At 58.5% G+C, this 17,178-nt stretch overlaps 1 protein-coding gene across 1 annotated transcript in view; it reads right to left on the bottom strand.

The window, feature by feature from the left end:
• The window catches only part of NEDD4L (NEDD4 like E3 ubiquitin protein ligase), a 116,010-nt gene extending 100,745 nt beyond the window's left edge, over positions 1-15,265 (bottom strand). Inside the window, 1 exon segment of the mRNA XM_082075043.1 lies at positions 15,011-15,265. Within this exon segment, the coding sequence (XP_081931169.1) occupies positions 15,011-15,058 (48 nt within the window). The 5' untranslated portion in view covers positions 15,059-15,265.
• Positions 15,266-17,178: the final 1,913 nt, after the last annotated feature.

The raw sequence follows: 17,178 nt of genomic DNA, 5'->3' as shown, positions 1-17,178 counted from the left end.
ACACCCAGCCAGCCCGGCGCAGCTCCGGTGAGCGTGCACTCACACCCAGCCAGCCCGGCGCAGCTCCGGTGAGCGTGCACTCACACCCAGCCAGCCCGGCGCAGCTCCGGTGAGCGTGCACTCACACCCAGCCAGCCCGGCGCAGCTCCGGTGAGCGTGCAATCACCCCAGGGGCCAGAGAGGGCTGCGCCGAGGGTCACCCGGCGAGCACGTTTGGCGCAAAGGGAGAACACCCACACAACAGCAAAGCCCAAAGCTGCAGTCGAACGGGTGAGGCCGGGGTGACGCTGCAGGAACGGAACGAGACCTGGAGAACACGGCGCTGGAGGAAAAGCTCACGTTCCTCCACGTAACGAGTCGCTGCCCAGGGACCGGAGCACGACTGAAGCTGAGGAAAGTCACAGCACAGCGGGTGGGTGCAAGGCAGTAACGAGAGCGAGAAACTAACATTAATCACCAAGGCCTCAACCTCTTGCAACAACTCTGCCTTGATTCATTTGGATCATCTCAGAGAAGCCCAGCAGCTTTTTAACTCGGTAGTTGTCCAAGCGGTCTTCCCCGAGCCACCGCGCAAATGCAAAAGGGTCACTGTTATGTTGAATGGCAGGCAAAGACTTCTACATTTGGGACTATCTCAACCTTTCTGCATCCTTCAGCAGTGAGTGCTACCTCCCCACAACATTCTTAGCTCCCACCAGTGATATGGCCATCCTACTCTTTCCTCATCCAGCCTTCCCTAAAACCTACACGAGGTCAGAAAATTGTGGAAGACAACATTACATCAATATACCCCTGTCCCCCTACACCTCCTGCCTTCCGTGCACCTTTCAGACACTGGAAACAGCTCTGCAATACTGGAGCGGAAGAAACCTCTCTATGAAAAGGCTTTTCTGAAGTGCAGGTCATTCTCTGCTTCCATTTACCAACAACCAGGTCTTTCCATTTGACTGGAAGACTCTTGATTGTTCAACAAGAAAAATCTCTTTAGTGTCCATAAAACAGCAGGTGTGTTCCAGTCTACATAAGACCTAAGGACTCCAACACTAATGGCCAGCTTAACGGTGGAGAAGGGCTTAAACCTCTTCTGAAAAGCACAATGAGCATGAATACCACCTTCATCTAAGAGAACACGAAGAGCACAGGCTGCAAGCAGAGACGGGATGTGAAATGCAGAGCTCGAGGACCGCGGGCACCCTCACGCCCAGCCCGGGCAGCACGGCCAGGCGCCCGCTCTCCAAGCCGCTGTTTAAACTCGGGATTTAACCCCGAGCCCAGCGACGTGCAGTGGGACAGGGCGACCTGCTGCTTCCACGGGTACCACAAAACAGACTGGGAGATCCAGCAGGAAGAACAACAACGTGGCTCTGAACAAAAAAGCTGTTGCTAGGCAAAGACGTGACTCACGTGAACGCCAGAGCCAGAAGAGGAATCAGGAAGTCCAGACAAGAGCTGTGGCTGGCTGTTCTCACAGCGGCCCTGGCCGTTCAGACATCCCTCATTCAAAGGGAACATCATTAAACCACACCATGTGTGTTCCTCACAACCAGCTCCTCCCATGATCCATCACACCAGGGCGGCCCGGCTGCGGGATTCCCCGGAGCTCTGCCGCTCGGGGACAGGTCCCCAACAGCCCCAGGTGAGCTGTCACAGCTGCTCGGGAAGCAAAGCCACCCCAGGCCGGAGCGCGTGACGCCCCCATGGAGCTACCTGTGCTCAGGCACCCGGCAGCCCCAACGTGACATTCGGGCTGGGACGCCTGCGCTGCCTCGTCTCCGATACACATCGGGATGCCGAGCGCCAAACACACCGAAACCAGCTGGTGCTAAAGTCGGGGTTTCCACGGCAACGCCAGCAATGACACACGGCGCTCCCGTAGCGCATTCCTGCGTTATCAGCCACTATCGGCTGTTGCTCCAGCGAGCAGGCACCCCGCACAGCCACCCCGCTCCCCGGACCGCGGCTCCACCGTGCAGATGCTGCGGTCCTGGCGCCGGAGCGCACTCAAGGTGGTCCCGTGTTCGGCAGCCGGTACCAGCGCCGGCTGGCACGGCCCCGGCACCGCGCGGCCCTGGGCGCCGCGGGGAGCAGCTTGGTTTCTTGTGCAGGGTTTGGCAGCGCGAAGCCGGTCCCTCGCAGGGCAGGACGGGCGCGGCGGGCAGCTCTGCGGGCCCAGCGCTGTGCCCACTGCACCTCACCCAGGAAGCAAACCCAGCCACGGGCAGCTCCCAACTGAACTGACGGGGCTCAAAGTGAAAACCAGACTCCGTGACAGTAGCACAACGGATTGAAGGTAAATTTTAATAGTGCCAGCAGATGAGAGAACAATGAAAAATTTTGCTAAATCAGTTCAAGCAAGTAGAGACATTTCTTTAATAACAACATCAATCAGTCAAAACACAGCAACTGAAGTCATGACCGAAATGCTTTAGAATATGCACCAGTTCCAAGCCAAATTTTGGACAATATTCGTAGCAACAAAGTGCCCCAGGTAGGCAGATGTTACCAGAAGATCTGCACTAGACCGGAAAACACCTGACCTACAGATCTGACCATCTGAGCCTGAGGCTGCTCGTTAACGGTTATGAAGGAGCGGTGGCTTCGGTAGCTGCCAGGAGCTCTCCAGGCCCGCGCACGAAGAGCTCGCTGGCAGAGGGTGACAAATGACCTCACGGGAAACCTGCACACGGCTCGTGACCGCTCAGCAGCGCTTGTTCACAGCGTCGGGAACCAGCAGGACAAACCCACACCTGACGGGACCCGGCACCACCTGGCGGGACCCCGGCACCCCCTGGCGGGACCCCGGCACTGCTGCACGTGTCCCAGCAGAGCGCGGCTCCGACCCCATCCCACCCGGGCCGCGGGACCAGGGGGCCGGCACCCGCACCCCCCGGGCCCTCAGCACAACCCGCACAAACAAATCACATCCCCGAGCCAGGGGAGAAAACCGCAAGGCTGCTCTGGCACGCTCATTACCCCACAGAACGAGAAGATCCTCTGGACTGAACAGGCAGCAGGGCTGCACCATCAGGATGATTCCCTCATTAAAAATGAAAATTAAAAAATGTTATCTACTGTCACCTTAAAAAAGAGAAAGATTAATCTAACTGCCCATTATTTCTATTAAAGGCTGTTTTGAAGAGTTGCTGGCCCCAGGTTTCTGTCTGGTTTCACACCTCCAGCACAGCTGCACTGGTGGCCAGTTCTGCCCAGTTCCCAGCCGCTGCGGCACTGGTGACACCGGGGCGGCGCTGCTGGTGACACCGGGGCGGCGCTGCTGCCAATAAACCAGACCAAAGCCTCCACCCAGTCCCGGGGCTAATGGGCACTAGGCAAAGGACCTGCCTTTTTAAACCTGGCTTTGACAGATATTACAGTCAGAAAAGTGCTCAAAAATAAATAAAATCAATTGGTTAGGCAGCCCAAAGCTGCCTCCTAATCAGTAGGATGAACCGAAGCACACAACACAAATCTAGACTACAATAAACTCTGAAAAGTGGGAAAAACATGCTCTGAGAAGCTCTACGTCTGTGATGGTATTTGAGCAGCTCTGGGGACGTCAGTGCCGTGGCATAACTTGGGCTGAAGGGACACCTCCAGCCAGAGCTCCTGCGCAGCGGGGCCACCAGCGGCCTCGGACCAGCGGGTGCCCCAAGGCGACCCCGCGGCCCCTCTGCCCAGCGCTGAGCAGCCACAGACGAGGAACTGAGACACTCACAGGTGACGCATTCCAGGCTTACTAAAGGCAACACCGCATTAAGTTAACAGGACATATATCTTTGATGAGTTGGAAGAAAATTGCTGCACGAAGTGTATGTTGTAAGTCTTACTCATCACAGCTTCAGTGAAGCGACAATGACACAGCAAGGACCGCGGCCGGTCGGACAGCGGGGATGGTCACGGCCCGGAGGAAGCTGGCGAGGAAGGAGGAACACCCGCGGCACCCCAGCCTGCTAATACCCGGGAACGTCCCGTCTGAACGGGAACGCTCGGGGACTTGTCTCCTGCCAGGCTCCCCCAAGCAGTGTTAGCGGAGGCTGAGTCCCGCGCGGCGGGAGAGCAGCAGCGCGAGCTCCGGCCGGATGACAGAAGAAAGCTCTAAAGCTCTCCTGCGGGCAGGACCAGCAGCTTCTGAGCCAGGGAGGAAACGCGGCTCGTCCTCCTTACCGAGCCGCCCAGCGAGCCTCTGCTCCAACAGCGGCACGGTGAGTCACGCTGGGGACACTGTCGGGACACGATGTGTCACAGTATTGTCGAGAGCGGCCTCCCCGCGAGGGCACACGAAACCAGCGCGGACACCGGGCCGCGTGATTCACCCGGGCCCCGCTGGACCCGCGTCGCCGCTGCCGTTTCCTACCCACCCTACAGACACTGCTAACGAGGAACAAAACATGAAAACAAGAGCTGACCAGACAGAACCAAAACAGACGGCAACGGTGCCAATAAAGGTCTTTGTCGCAGCCATCCACCCACACACCTGCACCGCTTATCCCAGCCCGCAGGACTGCACAGGGGGCAATTTAACTCGCTGGAACGGCACAAAGCTAACTTGTCCTATATTGTGATTTATTTTTAATCCTTTTTGGCTAAACTGTATGAACTCACCTTGATGTGGGAAGAGTGCCAGCACTACCGGCAGGGGGGGAGCCGGCTGGAGCCAGCGCAGGGTGGGGGGACGCAGGGCCGCCCACCCACCCACCGACCCTGCAGCCAGAGCTGGACCTGGCTCCTCCGAGCCACAGAAAACAAAGCACCTCTTCACAGCAACCTCTTTGTTGTGGTCTGCGAGCATCTCCCAACCACACGGAAACTGATACTATTCAGTCAGTAACTTGACAAAATCCAAGAAGTTCGGGTGAGTAACTGTACCTCCACAACACCTAGACTGACTGTGCCTGGCTTAAATATATCTGTAGCCATTAAAAACCATAAATTCCCTAGTCAGTACAATACAACTGATGTACCTCTTAAAAATACAAACACAGTACTTAATTTTTGGCGTTCCAATAAGAAAAATAATAAATAATTGGAAAACCATGCCTAAAGTTCGAGACATTTAGTCTGGGAGCGTTGCGAAGCTCAGCACACGCGCCACAGAGCCCAGCGAAGAGCTCTGCCGAGCCCGCCACCGAGCGGGCACGCAGCGCGCACGGGCTGCGCTTCAGAGGAACACGCACACACACGGGGCCAGGTAGCACCGAGACACTAAACACGGCAACGTTACAACAGCTATCAAATTCAACGGCAAATACGCCGCTTACATGACCCACGCAATCTGCAGCTATCATCTAGTTCACTAAAGCAAGACTTGTCCGAGCCAGAGTATTTTCAAGTTCTTTTGGCTCGATAGCTATAACCAGCGGCTAAGCCAATATTTTATAATAAATATATCATCTTACCCAGAGCAGAGGTTAAGCAAGCAAGCAAGCACACTGCTGCTTGCTCTTTCAAAAGCAGCAGCCTTGCTGTTTGCCAACACGGCCAAATCGGCACAAGCCGAAAGCAGAGACGCGGGGCTCTGTCCGCACGCCACGTGTCCCCCAGCGCTCCCGCCACCGCGGGACTCGGGAAACGTCGTTTTCTCCACCTGTTTGCTGGAGCGTTTGCCCGTTTAACGTTTCCCAAAGCTACAGATGAGCTGCCTTTAGGCAAACTTACCAGAGATTTCATCAGGGCAGGATTCTGGCCGAAGCTTTGGATTCACGAGAGCCAGGCAGCCAAGTCGGTAGCTCGCGGCCACCAAACAGGCGCCGTCCTGCCCGCCCTCCACTCCTCCTCAGCACCGGCCCAGCAGCCTCTGCCGCATGCCTGTGACCCTCCTCATGCCGGGGCAGCTCTGCAGGTCACCGGCCCGGCCAGGACACCCGCACCTGCCTGCAAGTGAGCAGCTCGAACTGGGTCTGGAGGGCCTGGGTGCAGGGGGAAAGCAGGACCCCCCTTCCAGCCGCGCAGACCCAGCAGGGAGCCACCAGCGGCTCACGGGCCCGCAGGAGCCAGCGAGGTCTGCTCAAGGGCCAAACCCCAGCAGCAGGAACCCGCAGAGACGCAGCTCCGAACCACAAATCCACATCTCGGTTCATTTTCGTAACTGGGCTCAAGCACCTCCTATGGAGCAGCCAGTTCAGCTTCACTTCCAGACACCGCGTGGTCTCCAAGCACCGATGGTGTCAGCCCAGCCTCCTCCTTCCCACCAGAAACCTCATCCCACCAGAAACCGCAGCCCGGCCTCCTCCATCCCACCAGAAACCTCTCGTGTCCACACCAGAACCCGCGGGGCTTTATCAGGGAAACGTCTCCGCTTTCCCTCGGCAGAAGAAACGAAGCGAGTTTTCGCAGCCACACCAAGAGCTGGGAGGAACAGAAGCCTGGCTGGTGTTCAGCAGAAAAAAACAAAATCGGGAGAATGTGAAGCAATGTCTCTATTGTGATTTCTCAAGGATTAACAAGTTAAATACTTTTGTTGACTTATTTCAAAAGCTGCTGACAGTTTACATAAGTAACTCCGCAGCACGAAGGAGACTCGATACTCTCTCTCCCATCGCAGAAACTGGAGAAGCTGATGGAGGGAGAGGAGCGCAAGCAGAGCGCGAAGCCCGGCATTCCTCTGGCTCTCCTCCCTCCCAAAAGCCTTCCCTGCTGTTAGTTTATCTGCCGGGTCACTCCATTCTCGGGAGATAAAACGCTGCTCCATCCTCTGGAGACCTCAGCGACAAGCACGAGCTGCCCTGCCGGGAGGGCCGAGCAAAGCTCCGTCCCCGCACTCAGAGGAACCCGAGCTGGCAGGACAGCACCAAAACACCACTAATCCACGGAGCTGGGCACAACGATGGCGCGCTATAGCTTAACTGTGCAGCACCACTCGTTCACGGAGCTGCTCCTCAGACCGTGCCAGTGTTCTCAGAACTGGAGATATTTCTTTTGATTACGGGCAAGGTTCCTAATTCCTAGAAATCAGGATTCTGACAAGTACCTACATCCTGCAGCGCACAGGAAACACGGTTAAACGAACAGCAGGCGGAGGAAGTTAACTAGTACAAATACACACCTTGAGTTTGTTGCCCAGTCAAGACGTCATCTGGAAGACAAACATTCCATAACACATTTCAGGAATGGAGCTTTTGGATTTGTTTTGTTGGGGTTTGGCGCTGTTTTGGTGGTTGGGTTTTTTAAAACTCTTTTAAGTGCAGTTAGCTTCCAGGCCTGTGCAGTTTAACCACATCTCTCATTATAAAATGAATTACAAGCAAATTGCTGCTGCTTTGCAGAAAACAATCCCTTTCCTAAGGTTTTGTTTTCCTTCACGGGAGGGGAGAGCAGCAGAGGAGCTGGGAGGGAGCCCCGGCGGGAACACGGCCCTTCAGAGCCCCAGGGCCAGCCGGGCCCACGCTCCGCGAGGGCAAAGCCCCCTCCGGGTTCTAACAACCAAACGGCAGCAGCTCAAGTCCCGCCAGCAGTAAAACCACATTCCTCACACCGGAGCTGGAGTCGCCCACCCTGCAGCTGCACTCCTGGGGGGCAGCGCCTTGGGGGGCAGCGCCTTGGGGGGCAGCGCCTTGGGGGGCACGGCCCCGCTCCTGCCACTGCCACTGCGAGATTCTCATTCAACACACTGAAACAGACAGTTCAGAGGAAGTAGCACGGAAAGCAAAAGTTGAAATTTAGGAAAGTCAGTGAGGTTCTCTCTGTTCACCAACACAAATATTTACAAAACTGTAAGTAAATCAAACTACTGCTCCGCATTGATATTGCATCTACAACTTGTTATTGGCCGAAGCTGTTAGGTAAGAGGCCTGGAGGCGTCCAGCTCCCTTGGAAAAGTCCCAGCTTGCGTGGCACAGAGTTTAATAAGCAAGAGGTCTTGGCCCCACACAATCGCCCAGGACTAAGAGCTGTCAGCTTAGCCCGATCCAGCTGAAATCGGCTGCCAAGAGCTGCAGCCCCAGCGGGTCCTGCGACACCAGCACAGAGCAAGGCCCCCGGCTCCAGCGACACCCACAAGAACACCACCAATCAGGATAACATCCGAGTCCCGCAGCCCGCGAGCGGGCCCCTGCACAGACAGTCCATCGCACAGCGAGCTGCACTGGGTTGAGAAAGGATACACAGCATAACCCGCTGAACCTCGCGTTGTCTGAAGATGCAGCTCCAAAGAGAAGCCGCAGTGGTTCACTCCTCCTTCACACAACATCCCAAGATACTGGGTTTATTCCCTTCTGACAGCGAAGCTCCTTCGGTACTCAGCTCGTGCCTGGCTGTGTTTTCAGAACAAACCACAGAGGAACGGCGCCAGCGCCTCACGAAGCTCCGGAGGAGCCGAGGGGAGGCCGGGCAGCACCCACGGCCACGGCCGCTGCCAGGAAACGGTACCTGGCAGGAACACCACAACCTTGCGCCTCCATTCGCCACGACACAGTGCCCTCCAACGGCCAGCCCGCAACACGGAGCCGGAAAACAGCGCTGCCAACGAGCTCCTCGGCACCGGCACCGGCGCGGGAACGGGGCCGGCCGCGGGCAGCACCGGCCAAGCTGCCGGCTGCCCGGGAGAGCGGGGACACGTCAGCCCCGCTGCCGCGCTCAGACCCACCTCTCCACACCAACCACCCTCACCGGCCGCACGGTAAAGCCACAGTTCACCCAGCAGCAGTGGCCAAAACACGCTGACCACTCACTAAAAGCAGATTTAAAAAGCAAGCTTTTCTAAAAAAATCTATTGACCTACTGGGAAGCACGGCCTATTAATTTTGTTACTGTGCCACAACAAGTAGATATGCAAGCCCTTTCATTTATTAAATGTTTTCTTAACTGGGCTTTTTAATCATCATTTAAAGTTTTACGTGCTGTCCCTGGGCAGGCAATGCACTTAGAATCTATAAAACCAATCCAGATTTTTTTTTTTCCCCATTTAAAAAGTCAATAAATAAGTTACTATCCTGAATTGCTTATTACTAAAACACTGTGTCACCGCGGTGATCAAGGCAGCCCCCTGCTCACACTGACGAAACAGCGATGGCTTTTACATAACCAGCGTATTGAGAGCAGAACAGCCTGCGTTCCCAGCGGTGGTCACGGCAGGTGCGTCTGCTCCCCAGCTCAAGGGGGTTTCCCACATCAAAGCCTCCTGCTGCTCCCAGCCGGGTGCTGAGCAGGACACCGGCACCAAACCGGCTGAGCAGCAAGGGACAGGTTCGCCATCCCGGCAGCGGGTCACCAAACGTCGCCTTAAAGTTTCATTCCAGCCGTCTAGGACGCAGACACTTCTCCCAACAACTCGCCGTCACGCTTAGTTCAAAATGGATGGTTTGCTGAAAACGCAAAGTAGAGCAATCCAGCATGGACCCCACGCCACTGCTTCATCATCGGCTCAGGTCGGGGAGGGAACACTGAAGCATGTTCCCCTCCGTAATAAAGACAGTGAACCGGTAAACGTGCGAGAGCAGATTCCCTCCCAAGCCTCCGCAGCCCCACGGACGGCACCAAAACACACAGACCAACTGCATCAGCAGGACGTTAACTAACAGGGAAGGAGATGCCCTCAAGGACCAGCATTCCCGAGCCACAAACCCACCAGGAACACGGCACCACCGGAGCCACCACCCCGCGCGCCGGTTCTGAAGCGGTTTGCACAAGAGGCCGTTTGTCCGTCACGTCGCAGCCACACTCATCAGGTCCTGGCCCACGCTGGACCTCAGCACGACCCACGCGGCAGATCCTCACCCGGTACCAGGGTGCCCGGTGAAGCACAGGCAGCCTCTGCTGCACAGGAACTCATCCCACCGCAGGCACCGCTTCCAGGCAGATCCTCACCCGGTACCAGGGTGCCCGGTGAAGCACAGGCAGCCTCTGCTGCACAGGAACTCATCCCACCGCAGGCACCGCTTCCAGGCAGATCCTCACCCGGTACCAGGGTGCCCGGTGAAGCACAGGCAGCCTCTGCTGCACAGGAACTCATCCCACCGCAGGCACCGCTTCCAGGCAGATCCTCACCCGGTACCACGGTGCCCGGTGAAGCACAGGCAGCCTCTGCTGCACAGGAACTCATCCCACCGCAGGCACCGCTTCCAGGCAGATCCTCACCCGGTACCAGGGTGCCCGGTGAAGCACAGGCAGCCTCTGCTGCACAGGAACTCATCCCACCGCAGGCACCGCTTCCAGGCAGATCCTCACCCGGTACCAGGGTGCCCGGTGAAGCACGGTCAGCCTCTGCTGCACAGGAACTCATCCCACCGCAGGCACCGCTTCCAGCCCAGCCCAGAACTGGCTTGGCTTGTATTGACCCAGAGCTGCCCTCATTACAAGCAGAAGCTGAGCGCTTCGGGATTCGTTTCCGACACACAAGGCTTTGCCCGGTACAGTGCACAAGAATTAAGATGAGAAAAAAGGTTAAGCTGCAGTGACTGTATCCAGAACTCTTTATTTTAAGGCACATGTAATTATATCTCACATATCAAGATATTTTCCTGAACATAAGCTCCCTTTTGACAATTTCTAATGCATGACAAAACGTCATCTCAGTAGGAAGCTTGCAATTTCATTTTATTCAATCACAAGCCAAGGAAGCTGAACAGCAAACAGAGGAATGCTGAACTGTAGAGAACAGTTTCCCATGCCAACTCTTTCCGCCTGTACTTTACAATGAAGAGATACTGTTTCTTCAAGGATCACCTCTCTAGGCAGCCCATGCCACAGCTGAAGTCACCCCACAGTGGAAAACCACACACAGCCCATTTGATTTATGGCTAATTGTAACTACTAGATTAATCTAAATACTTTATAGCTCCTACTTACAAAGAGGCAGATTTATGCGAACAGCATTTGAAGAAAAACACAGTCTGAGAGTGGCTAAATGCAATGGGTGGCTTGTCATCTGTGACTCAGTGCGTCCCCAAACTACTGAGCGTCTGAACGCCTATCGGAGTATTTGAGCAAAAATAAGAACAGATGCCCCGACTGAAGGTATTCTCTGAGAACTACAGCTATTCACAGATCCATGTGGGCACAAAGCCTGCAAACACCTAAGCATATGCTTAATTTAAGACATGAAGTAAGCCTACTGACACGTACACCTCCTGTGCAAGCAGAAGTTAAGCCTATGCTTAATTATTTGTAAGAGAGATTGCAATTTTAATGGGAAGCCATTAAGAAAGCCTAGCTTACACTTAAATAACTGTTTTCCAACCAGCAAATGCACTAGGACAGGTAGTCCTACATAAGGCCTACTTACAGCCCTACTTAAAGAACAAAGTAGGAACCAAGGTAGGAACACAGGAAAATGAATAGTCTAAATATGTCTGTATTTGTGATTCAGCCTCTCAAGACTTGCAAAGAGATTGTGCTTTTCAAAACAAAACAGCTCAAATCTGAGCCAACGCTAATGGGAAGTCGTTACCCACAAACAACGGCGTGCAGTGAAACTGTGACAGTACCTGCCCTTCAGCCGCTCTTCCCGTTCACCGTCAATGAACGTAACTTACAGCCACTCTCCCCAGGAGGCTCCCCTCATACAGCCGTTCCTGTGCCCACAGCTCCAGCAGCGGTTCAGGCTGTTGGTGAGTGATACAGCCGTTCCTGTGCCCACAGCTCCAGCAGCGGTTCGGGCTGTTGGTGTGTGATGCAGCCGTTCCTGTGCCCACAGCTCCAGCAGCGGTTCAGGCTGTTGGTGTGTGATACAGCCGTTCCTGTGCCCACAGCTCCAGCAGCGGTTCGGGCTGTTGGTGTGTGATACAGCCATTCCTGTGCCCACAGCTCCAGCAGCGGTTCAGGCTGTTGGTGTGTGATACAGCCATTCCTGTGCCCACAGCTCCAGCAGCGGTTCAGGCTGTTGGTGTGTGATACAGCCATTCCTGTGCCCACAGCTCCAGCAGCGCTTCGGGCTGTTGGTGTGTGATACAGCCGTTCCTGTGCCCACAGCTCCAGCAGCGCTTCGGGCTGTTGGTGTGTGATACAGCCGTTCCTGTGCCCACAGCTCCAGCAGCGCTTCGGGCTGTTGCTGTGTGATACAGCCGTTCCTGTGCCCACAGCTCCAGCAGCGGTTCAGGCTGTTGCTGTGTGATACAGCCGTTCCTGTGCCCACAGCTCCAGCAGCGGTTCGGGCTGTTGGTGTGTGATACAGCCATTCCTGTGCCCACAGCTCCAGCAGCGGTTCAGGCTGTTGGTGTGTGATACAGCCATTCCTGTGCCCACAGCTCCAGCAGCGGTTCAGGCTGTTGGTGTGTGATACAGCCATTCCTGTGCCCACAGCTCCAGCAGCGGTTCAGGCTGTTGGTGTGTGATACAGCCATTCCTGTGCCCACAGCTCCAGCAGCGCTTCGGGCTGTTGGTGTGTGATACAGCCGTTCCTGTGCCCACAGCTCCAGCAGCGCTTCGGGCTGTTGGTGTGTGATACAGCCGTTCCTGTGCCCACAGCTCCAGCAGCGGTTCGAGCTGTTGGTGTGTGATACAGCCGTTCCTGTGCCCACAGCTCCAGCAGCGGTTCAGGCTGTTGCTGTGTGATACAGCCGTTCCTGTGCCCACAGCTCCAGCAGCGCTTCGGGCTGTTGGTGTGTGATACAGCCGTTCCTGTGCCCACAGCTCCAGCAGCGGTTCGAGCTGTTGGTGTGTGATACAGCCGTTCCTGTGCCCACAGCTCCAGCAGCGGTTCAGGCTGTTGCTGTGTGATACAGCCGTTCCTGTGCCCACAGCTCCAGCAGCGGTTCAGGCTGTTGGTGTGTGATACAGCCGTTCCTGTGCCCACAGCTCCAGCAGCGGTTCAGGCTGTTGGTGTGTGATACAGCCGTTCCTGTGCCCACAGCTCCAGCAGCGGTTCAGGCTGTTGCTGTGTGATGCAGCCGTTCCTGTGCCCACAGCTCCAGCACGGCCTCGGCAGTGGTTCAGGCTGTTGGTGTCTGACCGCACAGCCCGCAGGGCTGTGTAACACGGCCGTGTTCCCCTCCATGCCCTCCCTCACCCTGTCCCTTTGCCTCTTTCTTCCACCCCACTTCCATTTGTGGCCTCCTGATGTATTTTTACAGGATCTCCGTTCTGCAAAGCGTCCAGCACCATCACGACGTACAGCACCTCAGAACCCAAAGGACCGGCGCACTGCTCCGCGCAGGTACAGCCGCTGCAGCCATCGCTGCACCCACGACACGGGACCACGACGGGTCACGGCAGAGACGGCAAAGCCTCGCTTTTCCAAGCAGCCCTTGTCCACACAGCCCGGTTTCAGCGCAGGACGGGAGCGGCAGACGCGTGTCCTTTCCTGGAGCACCACGACCCCCCCGCAGGCAGGTCCCCAGTGCCGGGGTGGGACACGAGCACCGCCGCACAACGGCCCTGGCTCCCCGGGGAGAGCCGGGCAGTGGCTCCGCTCCTCCGGCCAGCCGAGTCCTTCGTGTATTCGCCTCTCTTTAACATTCTGTGCAAGTACCAGCAGTCGAGGCAGGAGGCAGAGACAAAAGGTATCAGGCAGCGCACAACAAAAAGCAGCAGCCAGGCTGCGCGTTCTGTTCTCAGGCAGGCGCGGGGGCCGCAGCAGGACGGCGGCGGGCTCCCCTGCTCCTCACGGATCGCACCTGCTCATATCCTCAAAGCCCTGGCAGCACGTGGCCGCCAGCGCTCCCGCGGTTCGGGCGGCAGTCCCGCTGGCCGCCCCAGCCCAGGGCAGAGCCCGCGCAGACACGGTCCTGCCGCCTGCGCTCGGCCTCACCTGAATGCTCATGGGAACCACCGGGGGAGAACATTCTCCTGGACTCTGTGCTCGCGTCTAAGCGCCCCAGGCTCTCCTCCACCTTCACACACATACACAGCATTTCAACCAGACTGCTCTCGCTGCTTTATAAATCAACAAACGCACAACCACCCCCCGTTATAAAAACATTCACTCCAGCCAAAGAACCTCCTTTCCAATTAAACAGTACAGCCATCTAGATTTGGAGTCGTTCAAATGTAATAGGTAATAAAATTGTCTGGCAGCTTCCACAGTCACAAGATTTTTCCTTTTTTACGCCAGTTTCTTCTCTAGCGTGGAGACTGGCAGAGAGCCCTTGTGTTTATGTCCATAAAACCGGCCATGACATTGTTATTGTTATTATTCTCTCCTGTAGAACGCAACCCAGGGCCAGCAATATAGCTGGTACTGGCAGCTGACATGCCGAAGTCACAGAACAGTGACACAGCTTGCCCCTCTCCTGAGGCTTTATTACACCGCCCGCTAAGAAGTACCTCACCGAGGCAAGGAAAGGAAAGGGCATTAACTACAATTTTTCACATTCAAGCAAGATAAAGTGGACTGTTCTGCCTATGCATATTTAATTTGTTAGTGCTGCATGCGGTTCCGCAGAAGACATGGGCTGATAAAGCCCGAACACGGCGATTAGCTATCAGAGTCCCGCCCAGTCCACCGAGCTCCATCTGCGCCGGGCACCAGCCCGTGCTGGGCACCGGCTGCGGGCACGGCGGGGAACGGGCGGGCCTCCAAACCCGAGGGACACCGGCGGCTGCTCCCACCCACGGCGTCTCCCCCGCCACCCCGGCTCTTTGTTCGCCGCCAGCGCCCGTCGGAAGCGCTGCCGCTGCGGATCCGGCCCCGGGAACCGGGAGCCGCTCTGCGGCGGGGCTGCGGCCGGCGGCCGGGCCCCTGCGCCGCTCCGGCAACGCGCCCCGGGCAGCCGGGCCCGGCCCGAGGGCTCCGGGCGGACGGACCCGCTGGTGCTCGGCGGCTGGCGGCACCACCGGCGCTCACCGGGACCCGCCGCCACGTCCACCCGCCCGCCCGCGGCTGCTGCCGGCAGCGCCGCCGGGGGACGCGGGGCCCCGCGGGGCGGGCTCGCCGGGCGCCCCCCCGGACCGACCCTCGACCTTCGCCCGGCCGGCGGAGCCGCCGCCGGGCCCGGCTGCCCCGGCCTCCCCCTCCGCGCTAATGGCGCTGGGCGGGCGCGGCCCCGCACCGGCACACGGGCGCGCACACGTGCGGCTCGGGCACACGCGCCGCCGCCCCCGGCCGAGCCCACCCCGAGCCGCCCCCGCCCCGACCCACCTCGTCCTCGGAGAGCCCGTACACCGGCTCCACCGCCGCGGTCGCCATGGAGCCGCTGCGCGGGGCAGCCCGCCGGGCGCCGCGGCCGCCGCTGCTGCTCCTCGCCCGCGGGCGGCGGAAGGCGGGAGCCGAGCGGCAGCGGGAAGGGGCCGGGGGCGGGGCCGCCCGGGGCCGCCGCTCGGGGGCGGCGCTGGGGCCCGCCCGCGCTGTGCCGGCGGCCGAGGCTCAGGGCGGCCGCAGGAACGCGCTCTGCCCGCGGCGGGAGCCCCGGCGGCCCAGCGGGGCGGGGGCGGAGGCGGCTCCGGGGGGAGGCCCCGCCGGGCCCGCCCGATCCGCTGCCGCCCGGGCCCCGCCGGCCGCGCGCGGGGCGGGAAGCAGCGCGCGCAGCGGAACAAAGCGCGGGGGGCAGCGCGCGGGCAGCGCCCCCGCCCCTCCCGCCCCGCCCCCGCGCGGCGGCAACGGCGCAAGGAGCGCGCGCCCCCCGGCGGGCGGCAGCGGCGGCGCGAGGATCGGGCGGGGCGGGGCGGCAGCGGGGATCCCGGAGCGGGGATTCCGGAGCGGGGATCCCGGACGGGCCGCGGGGATCCCGGAACGGGGATTCCGGAACGGGGGTCCCGGAACGGCGGTCCCGAGGCGGAGGCTGCGGGCAGCGCTCCCGGCTCGGGGTGTTTCCGGTCAGTCCCCGCCTGCGCGGGGCAGGTGGGCAGGTCCCTCCCTTTGCTCCCCAGTGCCCACGGTGCGTGTTGAGGAAGCACAACACGCGCGGCATTTGCAGCGAGGTGACTCCCCAGTCACACTCGGTTCGAAATCGCTTCCTCGTTTGAGTTCTGCTCCCTCTCCAGCTGGCGCCCGGCCCCGCCCCGCGCTAATCGCTCAGTTACTATCTGGCTGATATCTTTTGGCAATATAATAGTGCTCAAGTTGAGGCTAATGAGCTATAGTTGACGTGAGAGCCGTTTCAAACCCATTTATGCTTTTACAGCGGAACAACTGATGTGCACTCCGCTCACTGCGGAGTACGCGACGCGTTCACAAAGCCACGTGGAGCTGGTGACACGGGAAGGACCCCCTGTCCCCGCACTTGGGCACGGCAGCCGGAGCGGGGCTGGACCGGAGCGGGGCTGGACCGGGAGGGCTGTACCGGGAGGGCTGTACCGGAGCGGGGCTGTACCGGGAGGGCTGTACTGGGAGGGCTGTACCGGAGCGGGGCTGTACCGGGAGGGCTGTACCGGGAGGGCTGTACCGGAGCGGGGCTGTACCGGGAGGGCTGTACCGGCGCGGGGCTGTACCGGGAGGGCTGTACCGGAGCGGGGCTGTGCGGTACCTGCACCCGGGACAGCCAGTGAGAGGAACACGGCAGAGCACAGGGGACCAGCAGCCCCTGACCCTGACCCATCACGGACAGAAAACCAGCACGATGGGCCGGTCACTGTTCTCCCCTTACCGTGCTTTTACAGCAAAGCGTCAATGGCCACTAACAAAACGGGTCACTGGAGGAGCTTTGGGCTAACTGCTTGCCAGACACAGCAGCCTCTGTGCGTTCAGATATCATCTTACACCTGTTTTCTGCTCCACCGAGCCGAGGGGAAAGGGAAACGGGAGATCCCGTTTTCTGGAGAGGTTCCACAAGCATTCCGTAAGCCAGAAGGATTTTCTTCCAGCCTTTACGAAAGCTCTTCCTGGGGAAGGAAGGATTTGACCTCTGCCCAGACAGCAGGGCACACAGCTAAAACGGCAAGCTGTTAACGTACAGCGTTAGCCTTTGTACTCACGCGCGTGTCTCCTGGCCATAAACCACACCTGCTGTAGTCGGTAACTGGCACGTCTCAGAAGGGTCTTCCCCGGCACCGGCCTCTGGAGCCGCTCGGTGTCCCCATCCCTGGAGGGTCTGTCGAGGCGTCCCTGCAATGCCGAGGTGCGAAGGAGCCCCTGGGCCTCCGGCTCAGTCAGCGGGTCTCGTGTCAAGAACAATCCAGCGTTCAGAGTCTCTCTCCCGAGCTCAGATCAGCCTCCAATCTAGATGTAGCGGTTTTGCCCATGCTGTTCATCACCCACCTCGGTGCTCCAACAGCAGCTGCTCCAGCAGCTCTCGGCCCCTGGGTGCTCCCAAAGTCAGGGTTCTCCATCATTCTCTCCACAAGGGTTCTTCTCTTCAGGCCCCTCCATGT

Source organism: Streptopelia decaocto (genome assembly GCF_964273445.1).
Source record: "Streptopelia decaocto genome assembly, chromosome: Z".
Lineage (NCBI taxonomy): Eukaryota > Metazoa > Chordata > Aves > Columbiformes > Columbidae > Streptopelia > Streptopelia decaocto.
The sequence above is the reverse complement of the archived record's forward strand: the minus strand, read 5'-3'. Positions and strand labels throughout refer to the sequence as shown.